Source organism: Numenius arquata, chromosome 16, assembly GCF_964106895.1.
Source record: "Numenius arquata chromosome 16, bNumArq3.hap1.1, whole genome shotgun sequence".
Taxonomy (NCBI): Eukaryota; Metazoa; Chordata; class Aves; order Charadriiformes; family Scolopacidae; genus Numenius; species Numenius arquata.
The window spans coordinates 5,257,022-5,273,738 of NC_133591.1; the positions used below are offsets into that span (position 1 = coordinate 5,257,022).

The window sequence follows — 16,717 nt, forward strand, 5'->3', positions numbered from 1 at the left end:
GGAATAAACACAGCTGTGTTTTTTCCATTACACTGAGTTCTCATTTACTGGGTCAGTCAGCCACATACCTCGTCTGCGCAAAGGAGGTAAATACGTGTCCTTGAGGAATCACCAGGACTATAGGATCTACTCTTGCACGTCATCTTGGGTAGGGTTCTCCAGCATTTAAATCAAATAAAGCTGTGGTTATAACTATTACAAGGAATGGTTAGAGCTTATTAATAGTGAGGAGAACAACCTGCTCTGGAATATACAGTCAACCTTTGTAATCAGTTGTGCTTCCAAACGCCTGACTGCTTCCAGCTCTGCCATGACAGTCTTCAAGCTGTGCTCCCTGAGTTAAGGTTTCAGATAAACCCATCTGAGTTCCCTGCAGAGAAGACTCTTCCTTTTGAGGAGAGGAAACTTTTTATCTGCACGGCTGTTAACTGAGAAGCTCCTGAACAGATCTTGTTCACGTTCCCGTGTAAATGTCAACTCTGGGCAAACCCACAGCCACAAAATACAACAATTCAGGGTTTCAGAGGGAACAGTGGCCTCGTTCCCAGGAGAATAGCCTGAAAAAACAGAGGCTGCCCATGGGCAGCGCAGCCCAAGGGACGCGGCAGCTCCAGGAGTTGGCTCGTATTCCAGCACTGGAGCAATGCCCACTGCCGCACTGGGTTAAGCTCATCTTCACTGCCAGGCTTAGATCCGCTAACGGGCCTCCCTGACCCCGCTTTTCACTTCGAAAAGAAGTCATAGTTGGAATGATTTTGAAAAGCAGGATTTTCTGTACAGTCTCAGGGATTGTACTGGGCCAGCAGAACTATCTGCATTAGATGAACGCTGCTGGATCCCCGATGGTGTGTGCACCTCCCACCAGGCCATAAGAAAACCCTCGTGGCATTAGCATACGGGCAGATCCACTTGTCACACACCAACAGCACAATGAAAGGGCTTTTTCAAGCCACGAGATGTAAGGCTCAGTGGAAAAGTAGCCTCGAGTTATCTGGATGCAAAAGAGAGAATTCAGCACCTGTGGCAATGAACAAAGCCAGTCCCTGTTATCGGCTTGGAGTGGTGCCACCAGCAGAGACAATCTGCCGTTTCCAATGTGCCATTTCAGTTCCAGCTGTTTGGACCTGATCTGGGAGGACGATGCTGGGATTATCATCACAACAGGCTTGGGAAGCAGGGCTCCCTTCCTGAAATTCACTGTAGTCTTTGCAATAAAACTAATCCGACCGTATCCTCCAATTCCCCTTTTTTGCAGGGGAGGGACACACACGATATGATCAAATTCTCTTTTCTGGCATCTCTTGTACTAACGAGCATTGTCCTACCAGCGCTTCCCAGGGTGAGTCGGCTTCCCTAGTTCCCACGTAACCCAATTTTTTTTCCCCTGGTTTTTCAATTAAGCAGAAATTAATTCCACTTCTATGAACCGCTGGCCACATTCTGCTCACAGGTACTGATAAAAATCCAGAAATAATCACTTGCCCTCCAGCGCTGGGTGGAACCCTCAACCTCTTCATACCCACAGTGCGAATTTTGATCGAGCAGGAATGTACTGGCTATTTACTGAAGTGGTGAACTGAGGAGTTCAGAGCACAACGGAGGTTTCCTAAGTGGAGGGAGATAAGACAAAGGAGCTGTCGTTCTTCCAAGGCACAGATTTTTATCATATCCCAAAAGCAAGCAGCTGAAGATTCCAGTCACGAAGGACTGTGCTTTGAGAACGGGTTGGACTGCCTGCCCTTTCCTGCAGGACTGACTACCGGATCCCATTTGGGATGAAAACAAGTTCTTAAACAGGTTATACCTACTGCTATGGCTCGCTGCCATTATCAGGGGCTGAAGGCTTTTACATACCTAATTCTCCGTAGGCTCTTCTTGTCATTCCCCGCAAGGGAGCCAGAACATGTGCAGTGTGCAGATGTATTCAACCATCATCTCAGACGAACATTACCTTAAAAACCCTGAATGCAAAAAACACCACCCCCCCCCACTAGATTGGCTCCATGTTGAGTGGCAGAGGTAGTATTTTATTTTTTGAGCATCCCTCCTCAAGGACACTAAAGAGTTTGTAAAACATCACGAAACGAAAACAAAACATTGGCAACAACAAAAATGCAAACCTGCTGAAAAGTAAAACACAGCAGCATTCAAATATTGGAAAACATGAGAGCTAAAGTGCTTGAGATAATTTCTTAACTATGCACAGTCTGAAGTCAACCTTCCCCATATAAATGCTATTTTTTTTAACAGCACCTGCCTGGCTGCATAGGTTTCTTCACCAGTCTACGGCAGGATAACGCTACTAAGCCAGAGCCATTACCCAAAAGGGCTAGGAGCAATCTATTTCTTTCCCTTCCTCATACTAAAAGTGAGTTAATAAATAACATTCAAAGAAACACATTTTAAAGTTCAGGCAGCTGAAGTCAGACTTCAAGGAAAGTGACTGTATGGACTTCCCATGCAGTGAAGTCACTAGCATGGCCTGAAGCTGAACAAAGCTTTGGTGGGATTTATAAAGTGCTGTCTTTTAGTATTTTATGCCTGTCTTTAGTAGTGTTTTGTGGTGTGGTTTTTTTTTTTCCAAAGCAGCACCGGGATTGAGAGTTAAAAAAATTCTGAAATAAAAGAGCAGTTTTCAGTGGATGCTGGAGCCAGACAGACATTGCACAGTGCACACAAATATCATTAAAAAAAAACAAAAAACACAAACAAAAAAAAGCAAACCCAAATCAAAAAAACACTAAACCCCAAACTTAACCAAATTATGGTAAAATGTTTCATCCTTAAAAACAAACACCCACCAAGCAACCAAGAGCAAATCTGAAAGCAACAGCTGCCTCGCGGTCCCCTGGCTCGGTCCAGCAAGGATGGTTACTACGTGGTACAAGCTCAGCAGCAATGGTTGTGAGCCTGAGCCTGCAGGCACTCAGTGCAAAACTCTCCCGGCGTTCAGCCCCACGGGAGCGATCCAGTTTTCACCGAAGCCACAGGGAGATCCCTACAGACTTCGGCAGGCTTTGGATTGACCCCATAGATTGATAGCGGGAGCAGGATCTCGTTTGATGGTCACTGTTTTTCTATCCAGCCACAAAAGCCACCCCCTGAAATTCCCAAAGGGGATTTTCAATCTTCCCCTCCATGCATGCATTTAACATCCATTACAGTTAATAGCAGTTACACATGCATATCTGTGGGAGAAAAGTCCCAGAGAGGAATTACTGGTAGTAAGAAAAGAAACCCAGTAGAAACACTGGGAATTGCTAAAGACCCAACTCCCTTGAATAAATTGAATAAATCCATTTCCCTTTTTAACCAGCTGGCACTTGCCCGCCGGACCGTAATGCAGGAAGCTCTATAGTGTGTGTGTGTGTGTGCGTGTGTGTTTGTGTGTGTGTGCACGGGTGTGTGGTGCGCGCGGGGTGAGCAAGTGGCCGTCGTTCTGCAGCACGCGAGCCCATCGGCAAGGCAAGCCGCCTCCTGCCTCGGCGTCCCAGCGAGCCTCCCAAGCGCCGGCCCTCGCCGCTCTCACTTGTGAGCCGTGGTGTTGTAATCGTCCTGTGCCACGGCCGGCAGGGAATGGTCTATCCTGAACTCTTCCTCCAGCCCTCCGGGAGCCTTCGCTGAATCCCCCCGGGCTGGGGGTTGGCGACTGTCCGCGCCGCCCCCCTCCAGCCCCAGGATCTGTCTCTGCACCAGCTTGGAATAAAGGCCTCCTTCTTCCATCAGCTCCTTGTGCGAGCCCTGCTGCACCACGCGGCCCTTGTCCAGCACAATGATGTTGTGTGCCTTCTCGACAGTGCTCAGTCTGTGGGCTATGACAAGCACTGTGTGGTTCTGCAAGTCGCCGTAAATCGCCTGCTGAATCTGTGCGGGAGGAAAAGACGTTAGCGCCCGAGCATCACCGGCTCCGCTTTAGAATGGAGAACAGCAGCTTTCTGGCTCTGTGTTAATTAGGAATATTAGGAAGAATTACTTTACTGAGAGAGTGGTCAGGCACTGGAACAGCCTGCCCAGGGAGGTGGTGGAGTCGCCATCCCTGGAGGTATTTAAGAAACATGTAGATGTGGCACTTCAGGGCATGCTCTAGTGCCCGAGATTGTTGGTTTGTGTCTGTTTGGTGTTTGGGTTTTGTTCTTTTTTTTTTTTTTTGTGGTTGGACTCGATGATCTCAAAGGTCCCTTCCAACCATGAAGATTCTGTGATTCTGTTAAGAGACCCCTGGACAGGAGGTTTGCTCTCCTCTGGCTACGCAGAGGACACAAGACTCCCTGCAGCACTACCAGCTCCAGCACGTCCATCCAAGCTCCCGGTTCTCACCGTGCAGCCCAAAAGACTGTCTCAGTCCAGCCAGCCTGCAGGCGCGGTATGCACACAGGTCTGATCCTGCCAGCTGGGTTCTTGTTAGAGCTGGACCACAAATTTGGAGGCCATGTGGTGTTGGCATGGACTGCAGGAAGCCAATACCTGGTAAATGCAGCTGCTCAGAAGAGCGGGGCTATCTCCTGGGTGTATCAAGGCAGAGCAAGAGTGTTGTTTGCTAGCCAAGGGACAGACAGCAGCACTAAGGTCTAAAGGCAGGCAGATGGCCACCAGGCCACATGTCACACTGACACCCCTGGCTAGCCAAAACTAACCCCTGGCTGGCATCGGATACCACACACATGGCTGAGGACCTGCAAGCCCACAAGCTGCTCCAAGGTCAGATGCTCATGCTGCCCCACATCTCCAGGACCATGAGATGTGTCCTCACACCTCAACCTTGAGCTAGCTTTCCCTCATGTCATTAAACCAGCGAGGCCGATCTGCTACTGGTAGAGCTGTTTGGTCGTGATATCCCAGCCAGATAAACCCAGCTCATTTCCCAGGAAGCTCAGGGCCTTTCCTGCCAGTGTGGTTTCTTTGGTGCCTCAGCTGGGATTTTAGCTCAGGCAGTCCTGCTCTGCCTGCTGCAGTACCATTTTTTAGGTTTTTCCTCCATATCCTGTCCTAAAAGGCTGCACAGTGCTGCTGCATGCCAATAAACACTTTTCACATTTTAAAAATCAGCAGAGATCCCTATCTCATGAGGTTTGCCAGGTGCCAGCTGCTGTGAGCACAGGATTACTCCCTTCTTGGTGGCTACAGCAGTGTTGGAAAGCAAATTCCTGCTCAGGAATTAGCATCTTACCCAAACCTCTGATTGCATCATGTCAAGACTAAACTTGACAAGACTAAGCCTTTCCACGGGCTGGAAATTGGAGCTACAGTCTTTCTTCCAAACCCAGATTGTCTCTTTGGCACAAACACCCAAGTCAGTTACTCACCGCATGTTCGCTCTCTGCATCCAGCGCACTCGTGGCTTCATCCAGGATTAGGATGGGGGGAGTTCGGATCAAGGCCCTGGCAATTGCCACTCTCTGCTTCTGGCCACCTGAGAGTTGGGCTCCTTTTTCACCTGCCTCTGTTGGGTCAAGGGAGAGAGGAAGAGGTCAAAATAAAAACCAAGAGCTGCCATCAAGTTCAGCTCCCAGCCAGCAGCACCAGGATGGTGTCGTGCTTTGAAGCAAAGAGCAGGTAAACGCTTCTGCTTTGCAACCAAAGCACAACATGCTTTCAAGAGCAAATGGAGGGATTTTGGTACCTGTGTGGTATCCATCTTGTAACTCCGTGATGAAGGCATGTGCGTTGGCCTTCTGGGCAGCCTGAACAACCGACTCGAAGGAGGCTGAAGTTAAGCCGTAAGAAATATTATCCGCAATAGAGCGGGCGAACAGCACCGGCTCTTGGCTCACCAGGGAGATCTGCAGAAAGGAAGGGAAGAGCAGGCGGTTGGGAGCAGAATTTCTGGTTGGCATCTCAGGTCATCGGCATTTGTTCCTGCTGGGTAAGGACTCAAGTGGGCAGAGCCTCACCATTAAACCAAGAAAAGAAGTTCCTCAACATGAGCTTCCGGTGAGGATGCTAACGATGGGGTGCCCAGTGGCAGCGCCAGACCAGTTTGCATCCTCTGCTGGGAAGCCATTTCTCAGGAAAGAAACCTGATGCAAGGCTGGTAGGTTGACATCTAGGATGGGCTTCCCCCTCTCCAAGACCCTGCTGTGGTTTTGCCCCAGACTTGTCATTCCCATCACTGTTTGCTCTTCCCAAAATGGCAAACCAGTTGCTGGGACAAGGCAGGCTGGAGAGACCTTCTCCTACGGTGTTGCCGATTTTCCATTCAAGGCCAGTATTCATGCTCAGGCCATGTGAATGAGCCCTCCTGCATGTTTAATCCAAAATTAGCAAGTTAGGGACATTGCTGCAATTCCTTAATTGCTTAGCAACAGCCTCCCTGTCCTACCTTACAGCCGTTGTTGCTCACTCTCAAATTCAGCCTGCTTTGTCAAACACTCAAAATTGAAATAAATTGAACACTCCAAATTATTGCTCAGAACTGGGCATGAAGAGAGCCAGCGGGAAATGGTCATATTTTAATTGACTTCTCCCCATGCTCCTAATACCACACCAAGCTTTCTAAACTGAAAGACTAGCTTGTCTTTTAATTTTCGCTCAGTACAGGCAGGGAATGTAAATTAGTCACACTGACTTTGGCTTTCCAGCCTGTCTCTGATCAATTGTTTTCAGGTTTTCCTGCTGACTGGTGAGGCCATTTGCTTTGGGGGCAAACAAAGAAGGCAGTTACTTGCAGAGGAGATGAAGGCTGATCTGTGCTGACACACAGACGAGAGCCGAGGGGCCCAGACCCCTCTCCTGGGCAAACCACCCAGCCGCTCTGGTGCTCCAGCTGGTGCCAGGATCCCGAGAGATTTAACTCCCCATTAGCTGAGATTTACTTTAGGATCTTAAGGTAGGAAGTGTTGGAGGAATGCAAAACACACTTTTTTTTTCCCAAATGCAATTTAGAAAATAATTAATCCAGCAACTAAAAACATATTTCTACTGCATTGGCCAAAAAATACAAAACAAAACATGTTTCTTGTTTTGTTTTCCGAAGACTTCCCCCTCCCCACGAAACCACTCTCCATCCCTTTCCCTTACGCCCCCACAGATTATCTGAATTTATTTCCTGGACCACCTCCAGCCCCCAGTTTCCTGGACATTTCAGAAGCTGCCAGATCAAATCCAAAGCAACATGCAACACTACCATCCATCCCCTCTGATCACGGCAGGCGATAGCGAGAATACACATACAGTCGCTCGTACCACTGAGTGCAGGTACTTGTGATCGTACATGTTAATGGGACGCCCGTCCAGCAGCACCTGCCCATCTTGCAGAGGGTAGAAGTTCTCCAGGATGTTGACACAGGAGCTCTTCCCGCTCCCCGAAGGACCCACCAGCGCTGTCACTTTGCCAGGGTGCAGGGTGAAGGACACATTCTGCAACATGGACAGGAGAGCACGCTCAGGTCCTGGCTTTTCCCAGGGTCCCAGGGCAGTGGCTCAGGCACTATGCAAGAAAGGTAGCCAAAATCCAGCCACAGTGACCCTCCACCTTGGTGATATGCCACATCAGCCATGTCTCCTGGCTCTGAGGAAACAAGATGCCTCCAAAATTGCTTCAAATTTGCCTGCTGATGTAGCAGGACCTCTAAAAACGGCAAAGCAAACTAACCTCTTTGCTGCCTCCCCCTGCCCCGTGACCCCAGCCCCTCTCCCATGGAAACAGTCTGAGACAGCTTGGCACAAAGCCCTGTACCACGCTGACATGTTTAATGCCTGAGCGGGGAACAAGGGCTTTATTAATAAAATCTCATTCCTTGTAAGGAAGGCCGGCCCTAAACACCCGCTGTTCCTTATAATCTGTTTTCCAGCGTGCTGTCGAGCCTGCTTTTATGCATCTCCAAAAGGGCAGCTGACGTCTCCTGTGGGCTGGGGATCGGTTATTGCCGTGATGGAGAAGCAGCGCGTGATGCCTCGTGGTGGGGAGCGCTCTGCGCCCATGGGGCTCACCTGGAGGACCTGTGTGGCAGAGCGAGTGCGGTAGGAAAACGTCACGTTTCTGAACTCCACCTTCCCGTCCACGTGGTCTGGGGCCAGGGACCCGTCGTTCACCATCGTTGGCTTGCGGTCGATGAACTCGAACACCTTCTCGGCAGCTCCCACTCCCTGCATCAGGCCACTGTAGACGGAGCCGACTGACTGAAAGGGAAAAGGCAATAGTGAGACCTTCCCATGCAATGGAAAAGGCAATTGGTGTGACTTGTAAGGACAATGGTTGAAGCATTCTCAAGTCTATTATCTGACATTAACTACAGTCATCAGATACAGAAAAAGAAAGCTTTTTCCCCCTGTGCAGTGTACAGAGGGGGTATACAGACACATCCAGGGAAAGGGCATCTAAAGGGGTTTGTGGATGGGTAGGCCCAGATAGGAACAGAAGAAGGACACAGATGGATTGGGAAGAGAAAACACGCACCAGGAGATACATGACCCAAGCTTCTACCAGAATCCTCCACCTCTCTCTCTTTGCTCAACACCAGCAGCTCCCCAACCCAATGGCTGAACTAAGTCTGTGCAAGGCAGCACATCACACCCAAGGGCAGCCAGCTCGTTCCCTGGCACACATGTCTCAAAGGTAGAGCAGCTCCAGGCTCGACCTTTCAGGACAACCATTTGGCAGCTGATATGGCTGTTCCCTGCTGGGATATGGTCCCAGTGGACTTACCATTGTGCTTTCCCAACTACAGCTGCTGCACCCTGACACCAGCTTCCCTGGAATAAACCCCCATCATGTCGGCTCTTTTCAATATTAAGCCCAGAGCTGCAGAACAGCTTCCACCGCAACTGCCCCTCCCACCAGGAGGGACAAAAAACCCCAAACCAAACCAAACTCACACCAAAACCACAGCCTGGAAACATCACCATCACCAGATGGCAAGCCATCTGAACAGATGGTGAGAGCTGGGCACGCTGCCTCCAGCTCTGCTCTGCCGCTGCACAAAGGCTGAAGCGCTGCCGAAACCACACTTGGCTGCGAGGAAACCTCAACTTGATCATTTCTGCCTCAATTAGCCAAGCTTACGCCTTTGCAAGGGAAAGGCAGCCCTGGGTGGGCTCTACCATCCCACCCACAATCTCATCTTGCTAACGCGCTGCCAACGCAGCAGCTTGCAGCCTATTCCAGGGGAAAAGAAAAAAAAAAAAAAAAAGTAATATAATTAAGTTTTTAATGAAGCCTGAAATTTAACAGGCAGCTTCGTAATCCCTGCATCCTTCATGCCAGGAATCGTGCTTGGGAGAGAGCCAGGACTCTGCCCTTCAGCGGGGCCAGACTGACCCCTTTGGTCCCGATTGCCTGATCAGGGGAGAAGCGAGAAGCTGCTTTGGGTGCGTTCAGGTTGTGAGGCCACATCAGGAGGGGAGTGGGGAGCAGAAGGGGGAGGGGAGCATCACCCCACCGGTGGGTAAAGCCACAGCGTCGAGGAAATGCATTGCAGGGAAGTTAAGACTGGATCTAGCCCTGCGACTGCCCTGCGGCCTTCTGGAAGACAAATATCATCTTGATGTGGGGTAGCCCAGAAGGATAAAACAGACTCACCTCCATACAGTCTCCTAAAACAAACTCGTAAATGATGAAGGATATGAGATTTCCACTTGTCATTTGCCCTGAGATCACGAGGTGCCCACCGTAGTAAAGGATGCTGACCTGGACCACCAGGAGGGTCAGCTGAAAGCAAGAAAACACCCCAAAATCAGAAAGGACAACTGATATTTGGTGCATTTGTAATTACTCACATACAGCCCACAATTCACGTGCTGACATTTATTCTTTGAGCCCTGAACTGAGCATCCCTGAGAGCACACAGCTGACAGCCCTAGCAGCGAGCATGGATATAAGAAGGGAAAAATAACTCAAGTACACGGGCTGATTTAAGGAGCTGGGCTGGCACCTTTCAACAAAATGGAAGTCCAGAGGGGCAACAGCCAAGGAGGGAGAATTTATCTGAAATAACAGAGCTTCTCATGAACTTTTCTCTTGGACTAACATCCTCAAGTGTAATAATCTATGCTCAAATTATCCAACGCAGGCAGTCACCTCCCCACCAAAATAAACTTTCTGTTATATGTGTGACACATTTTAATTTAGAGCACAAAATCAAGCCAAGAGTTAATACAAAAAATCCTCCTTGCATCTACAGGTCCCTGAAGCATAACCTTAGCTCTTGCCTGAAATCAGTGTGGGGGGTACCACCTACTCCAGAAAGGAGACAGATCAGCTCTGATATGAAAAATACCAGCCCCTGCCTTTATTCAGCCAGTTTTGTTCCACGCTGCCTGGGTGCTCAGAAAAGCGGTGATGCCCTGGTGCTCTGTGTGACACCTGCAGGACAGGCTGTAAATTCACACAGACAAAAATACTGGAGAGAAAAAAAAAAAATCCTCTTCTATTGCTCTGCCACAATCTGACCTCAAGATCCTGCCTTCCCTCCAAGAAAGACTCTACCAGGACTGTGCTAAATCCATCAGCTTCTTTCTATGTGAGCCCCAGCAGGAGCAGTTTTTGAGGGTTTTTGCCTTCTTTGACTCATTGGGATCTGTGCTGACCCACTTAATGCTAAGGCTTCACCTGGGAGCTCAGGAACAATGTTAAAAATGCTGTGATTTTGTTTCCAGACTTGGGAAGCCATAAAGTCTCCCACAGCTGCACGAGGGCACCATAATTTACAAACCCTTCACCAGAGGCTACTTAGATCCTTGAATGTGCAGAGATGAGGGCAGCCTCACGTGAAGGTTTTGCACAGCCTTAGTCACCAGCCAACGCAGGAGAAGCCCCAAACCATCTGGTCTTGAATGATGAAAAAGCATTTTGGAAAAAAAAAACAAACCAAAAAACCCAAAAAAAACCCACGCAAGAAAACCCAAACCCCAGCAGCCTCCCCCTGCCACCACCCACACACAGAAAATCTCCGTTTCTGAGCAGAAGCTCAACCAACGCCGCGGCTGTTTCCCAGCCGGAGCCCCGGAGATGAGCTGGCACAGGCACGCAATGCAGCAACACAGAAACACGGGGTTTTCCACGACCTTGAGCGCTTATCAATTATATTCTTATTTGCAATAGAGAAAACAGACTGTTCAGTGACACGATGCAGCGCTGCCCAAAGGGGGAACGGAAGATAATTTTTTGATGAGTGAAAAAAATTAATAATCAAGAGAGACAGAGGATTACTGGCAGCAGACGTCAAGGCTGGGCTTGCCCCGCAAAGCTCCACGGAAGCGGAGGAGAAGCACGTGCATCGCCCCACGTGCATTTTTGGGATCTGAAGCAATGTCCCCCTGTCTGTCCCCAGCCCCGCGTAGGGAAGCTCTGGCACCGGCCACCTACCCCGCTGGACCAGACGTAATAGGTGTAAGCCATGGCCTCCCGCTTGTTGAGTTTGTACACCTGCTGCAGCTTCTGCCAGTACACGTTCGCCTCCGCCTCCTCGTTGGCAAAACTGCGGACGGTCTTCATGGCGGAGATGGTCTCCTCGGCGGTGTTGTTGGCCTTGGCCAGGGCGTTCTGCACATCCTTGGAGAGCTTCTGCGGGGAGCAGGGGGAGGCAGAGGGGGCTCAGCAGGTGCTGGGCTGCCCATGGCACCTCTCCCCGCACACCCTGGGCTTGGGAAAAGAAGGCACAGTGACATTTTCCAAGGCAACAGGCAACAAGGCTGAGCACTGGGATATATCCCACACCTCAGAACAGCCTGGGGCCCTGTGCCAGGAGAGGAATGGATTCGTTGTGCTGTCCCCAAGGAGGGATCTGGGCTGCAGGAGGTGAAGTGCAGTGCCCAGGGCCACTTGGGAAGCCTGCAGCAGAGCCGCTGTTCCCGGTGCCCTGATCAGACAGGGTCAGCTTGGCCCAGGAGCCCTTACAGGAGTTTTCAAGTCAGGGACAGGTCTGGAGACCAAGGGCAGCCCCACTCCTCCCACAAACGCCTGACCTGCAGGAGGAGCCATAGCCAGGGGAGGCAGTGCCCAAGGACCCAGCTTCAGCAGCACCCATGCACACCATGTCCCCGGCACAGTGGAAAGCTCCAATAACTGAAGTGGGGAGCAGCAGTGCAGGACTCACATGGTCCATAGGACATGGTATTAGCTGCAGGGCATGGCCCTTGGCCCACGCGAACCCCAGGCAGAGGGAGGAAGCTCGGCACTGGGTTTAACCCCCATCTGAGTCACTCCAAAGGGAAAGGACAGTTTGCATGAGGACAGGCAGGCACATACATGACATCCCACAGCCAAGCTACCTCTCCTGTCAGACCTGAGATGCTTCCGCTCCTGAACACGAAGGAAGGCAAGAGCTGAGGCTATGCTTATCTGCCCACACAGGTTTAATACTGCTTTCCTGCCCCCAATGCCGGCAGCAAAGCACCCAAGCATCAGTCCCACCAGCTCCAAGGCCACCCAGAATCTCCATGATGGCTTCACAAGGGGAACAGCCCAGCATTATGGCATACCATGGCCATGCCAGCCACTCCTGCTTACCTTGTAGTACTTCCCGTAGACATCAGAGACCAGCATGATGATGGGGAAGCCCATGAAGGTGACGAGCGAGAGCTTCCAAGAGAGGCTGAACATGAAGAAGATCACCCCTGTAGCCTTCACCACGTTGCGCAGGAAGATGTTGATGTTCTGGGACACCAGGTCGCTCACGATGGTTGTGTCCGACGTCAGGCGGGAGATGACATCCCCTGCAGCGATGAGGGGTTGGGGAAGGGGAGAGCAGGGACATGTCACCACAGCAGGTCACTGCCTAGCTGCATCCCGTGTCTCATGCCAGGGGCCAAATGGAGCTCCCCAATAAATGCAGCCCCTTGCTGGGAGTCTGAAAGGTGGCATGGAAGGGGGGTGAGTCTCCACCGCTGTGGATGTGAAGCAAAACAGAGGAGCTCGAATTGCTGCATGTACAAGGGACATGAAATGCACCTGAAGGCACAGGCTACATCCCTGGGTCACCATGGATGGCTGCAGGACAGCGAAGGGCTGTTGCAGCACTTTACACTGTTTGGGTTTAGCCGTGTGCCTTGCAGCCTGGAGCTGACCCATGTGGCCCTGAGGACCTGGGTCCAGCTGAACGTTACAGCCAACAAACATCACCCTGAATTCCTAAACACTTGGCCCGTGTTTGAGCCCAGCTGAATTCCCATGCTTTTGTGTAAGTCCAGGGTTACCCGTATCCCACTTACAATAACATCTCTGGTGTCCTCAGCTACCAGGGCATCGTGCAGTGATTGCTAAATGTGGCAACAGCCTCAAAACTAAAAATACCACCAAGAAGAAATTAAATGTGGAAGAAGTTACAGCGGGCTGGGACCACACCGGAGTGGCACAGACTGTGACAGGACTGAATGGCGAGCAGAGAAAGCCACAAGCATGCCCAGCAAGCTGCACACATCTGAGATTTCTCATGCCTGGAGCAGAGCTGGAGACTGGCCGATCAGCAGGCAGAGGAGGAGGAAAGTAGGTGTTTTGGGGATGACCGGAGATGAGCATGTCAGCCCTGGGACTGCTGAATGTCAGGCTGATCAGTGGCAATAGGACAGCCCCAAAGTGCTGGGGAATCCTGTCCCAACCCCACAGTGGGAGGCACCCAAAAGGGAAGAGCTTTTTGCCCCTGTTTCTAAACACGAGCACTGGAGTGCCATCTGTGGCTGCCCCCAGTCTGCTACGGTAGGGCAAACCATGGGGAAAAAAAATACCAGGATGGGATAGAGGGATTAGGACAAATCCGGGGGAAAGAGGAACCAACCTGTGCGATTCTCATCAAAGAAACTCATCTCCTGAGACACCAGCGACCTGAAGAGGCAGTTGCGAAGGCGAATGTTCAGTCTTGCAAATATGAGCGTAAAAACGCCGCCCCGGATACCTGCGGCAAATGAGCTAATTGCAGATAAGAAACGTTATAGACCAATGGACACGAAACCCGCTCCTCAGCAACACAAACACCCCGATGCCCAGGCCTGGGCAATGCTGTGCTGGTATCACTTTCCACCCTGGGAAGGTATGGCTAATCCAGCCCATATCTCTTCTGGGCACTACCAGCACGGGGGCAGCTGGTCCTAACCCTAGTAGTGACAAGCTTCAGGAGGGGACGTAGCACTGCTGGGACAGCGTTCCCTAGGGAGCCCATTCCCTGTGTCCGCTCCTGCTCCTGCACCACCAGCAGATGGATGTGGAGAGCTACGCAATGGCCTCGTGAGTGCCACCATGGCCTCTCTGCACTGTGACAGCACAGAGAAATCAAAGCACGTCCCTGGGGTCTGGCAGGGACCCAGTGGAGCGACTGCAGGTAAGACAGCCCATGCCCACTGCCACCGTGAGCTCCTGCGGGAAAACTCCAAACTCATCCTCACCAGGGCCAAAAGCAGCCCCTGCGATTACCTTCCTATGGCGAGCAGCGACATGACCAGCACCGCCATGGAGAAGCGGTCCATGCTCTTCTGCACCACGATGCCATCAATGGCCAGCCCTGTGTAGTAGGGCAGGAAGGTCTCTCCTGCCAGACAAGCACAGGACAAGGGGTTTCAGCCTCACCGCACAGGATCTGTATTTTCAACAGTGATGGCCCATGGACACCATGGAGATACTTGGCCATTGCATGAAATGTCTCAGGAGGTGCAGCCCATAGTGGCATGTGGGGATGTTTAATTTCCCAGTGTATTTTACCCCTATTGCATTTTTTTTGCTGAACTGCATTTTTTTACCCAGCCCATGCAGGATGTGCCACCCAGCACCCCCAAAAACACAAGCCTGGGGTGCTGCCAAGTCCCACCCCCCCCCCATGGCTTCTTCCCTCCCGGTGAGGATGGTAGCACACCATGGCCTGCCCAGGTCCCTTCACTCACCCAGTGCGGCCACAAGGAGGAAGAAGGAGGCGATGCCCAGGAAGAAGGCATCCGGTTTGGTGTAGGACAGCAGCTTATGGATGGTGGGACCCGCCGCCTCCTCTCGCTTGTCCCGTGGGGCACCGCCATCGCAGCTCTCCTCCGCCTCAGCACGGGACTCAGAGGCAGGCCCCAGCGCCTCACGGGAGGAGGTGACACAGGCCAGCAGCTGCCACAGCCCGAAGGTGGCCGCCAGCGCCACGTAGGTCCAGGCAAAAAGCCCCCAGAACCAGGGGTCCCTGATGGTCCTCCGCACCTCCGAATAGAGCAGCAACTTCACCATCATGTAGATGCCCATGAGGAGGCAGACGATGGCAATGAAGGTCCGCGATGCCCTGAGGCGCCGGGGGCCATAAGCCGTGTTGGTGGCCACCCCGATGGCAGCCCCCAGCAGGACACAGCTGCGGTAGAGGCAGCCCCCCCAGATGTCCAGCAGCGAGTTGAAGATGTTGAAGTGCCGCAGGTCCTGCAGGATATCCCGGCCACCCCGGCCGTGGGTGTAGAGCAGGGTGGTGACCACCACATCGGCCCCGCTGAGCGCCAGTGTGCTGGCCACCGCCTTCCAGGCACGCATCCTTGATGCCAGTCTGGGGGGTCACCAAGGCTGTGGGGGGCAGCCCTAGTACAGGGAGGACATGGTCGTGTTCGCCTCAGCTGCAGGACAAGAAGAAGGGGACAGAGTTGTTATTTGCCCTGGAGACATGGTGGAGAAAGGGAAGCAGGATAGGGGGACAACTGTGCCAGCTCCCCACCAGCCCGTCCTGACCCCAGATGCCACTATCTACTCCCTCCTCCCCTCCTGTATATGCTCCAAGACATTTCATAAAATGAGAACCCACAAATGAAGACAAAATTCGCTCCCAGATGCCTCCACCCACCCTGAATCCCTCAGCAGAAATCTGCACATCTCGGTGGGAATCTTCGACCCCCCCCTTGCTGTGGTGGCTGGGGGGCCACGAGGTCCCTGGCAACTGGGCTACGCTGGGACACGTGAGTAGCCCACGTGTCCTGCGGTACAGAGATGTGTAGGTGTTAAACTCAGACATTCATGACCTGAGAGTCCCTCCTCACCTTTCCCCGGACAAAGCTGAAACCGAGCGCTCAAACCCACATGAAAGCGGAAGGGAGAGCAGCTCAGCTTTGTAAGAGACCCCCCCCCTTCATCAAAGGAGGAATAAATCATAGGTACAGCAGCCTGTCACACCTTGCTGTCCTCGGCCCTCTTGAATGTTAGAGTAACCCACTAAACCTGCTGCGCTGCCAGCGTGCAATTCAGCGACACAACAAAAATCCCAAGAGGAAATTAAAAAGGGGTTGGAAATCCAGAGCTGCATCCCAACGGGAGAGGGAGGCTCCGGGGCGGGATGCCGCCTTCGCTGTCACCCGTGGGTCTGACAGGTGACAGCGATGGTGGGGCTGGATTTGAATTGACGCAGAAAAGGGCGAAAAGCTCGACTTCTTTGAAACGGGGCGAGCTGCCCACCTGCTCCTGGGCCGTGCCCAGAGGTGCCGCACGTCGGCACGAGGGAGGTACCCGATCCTCGGATTTGGGCTGGCCAAGCAGCTCGTGACGGTGCACGGAGCGGAAGGCATGGCACAAAGGATGCCCTGTACCAGCCACGCTCCAGCCTGCGTGACCGCAGCCACCTCTGCAGCCACCCGAAAGCAAACCACGGGGAAAAGGGCAGCCCCCAGCACCGGTCAAGCAGCACTTTGGGCTGAGAGCGGCTCCATGGTTGGGCAGGCGGGGTAAAAAGCTAAAGGGTGGAGTAAAACAGGGCAGAAGCTGCAATCTGGGGAAGGATCTGGGAGGTTCTGGGGTGGGTGGGGAGGGAGGGATGGAGGGAAAGCAGAGCAGCGGTGCCAGGGAGGA

At 52.1% G+C, this 16,717-nt stretch overlaps 1 protein-coding gene across 1 annotated transcript; it reads right to left on the bottom strand.

Annotated features, from left to right (window-relative positions):
- Positions 1-3,525: 3,525 nt before the first annotated feature.
- On the bottom strand, positions 3,526-15,418 carry ABCB9 (ATP binding cassette subfamily B member 9). The gene is made up of 11 exons (XM_074159486.1): positions 14,806-15,418; positions 14,342-14,456; positions 13,710-13,840; positions 12,446-12,651; positions 11,303-11,500; positions 9,518-9,646; positions 7,930-8,118; positions 7,183-7,356; positions 5,621-5,780; positions 5,304-5,440; positions 3,526-3,864 (listed from the first exon to the last, which is right to left on the bottom strand). The coding sequence occupies exons 1-11, from the start codon at positions 15,416-15,418 to the stop codon at positions 3,526-3,528; spliced, it is 2,391 nt and encodes a 796-aa protein (XP_074015587.1).
- Positions 15,419-16,717: the final 1,299 nt, after the last annotated feature.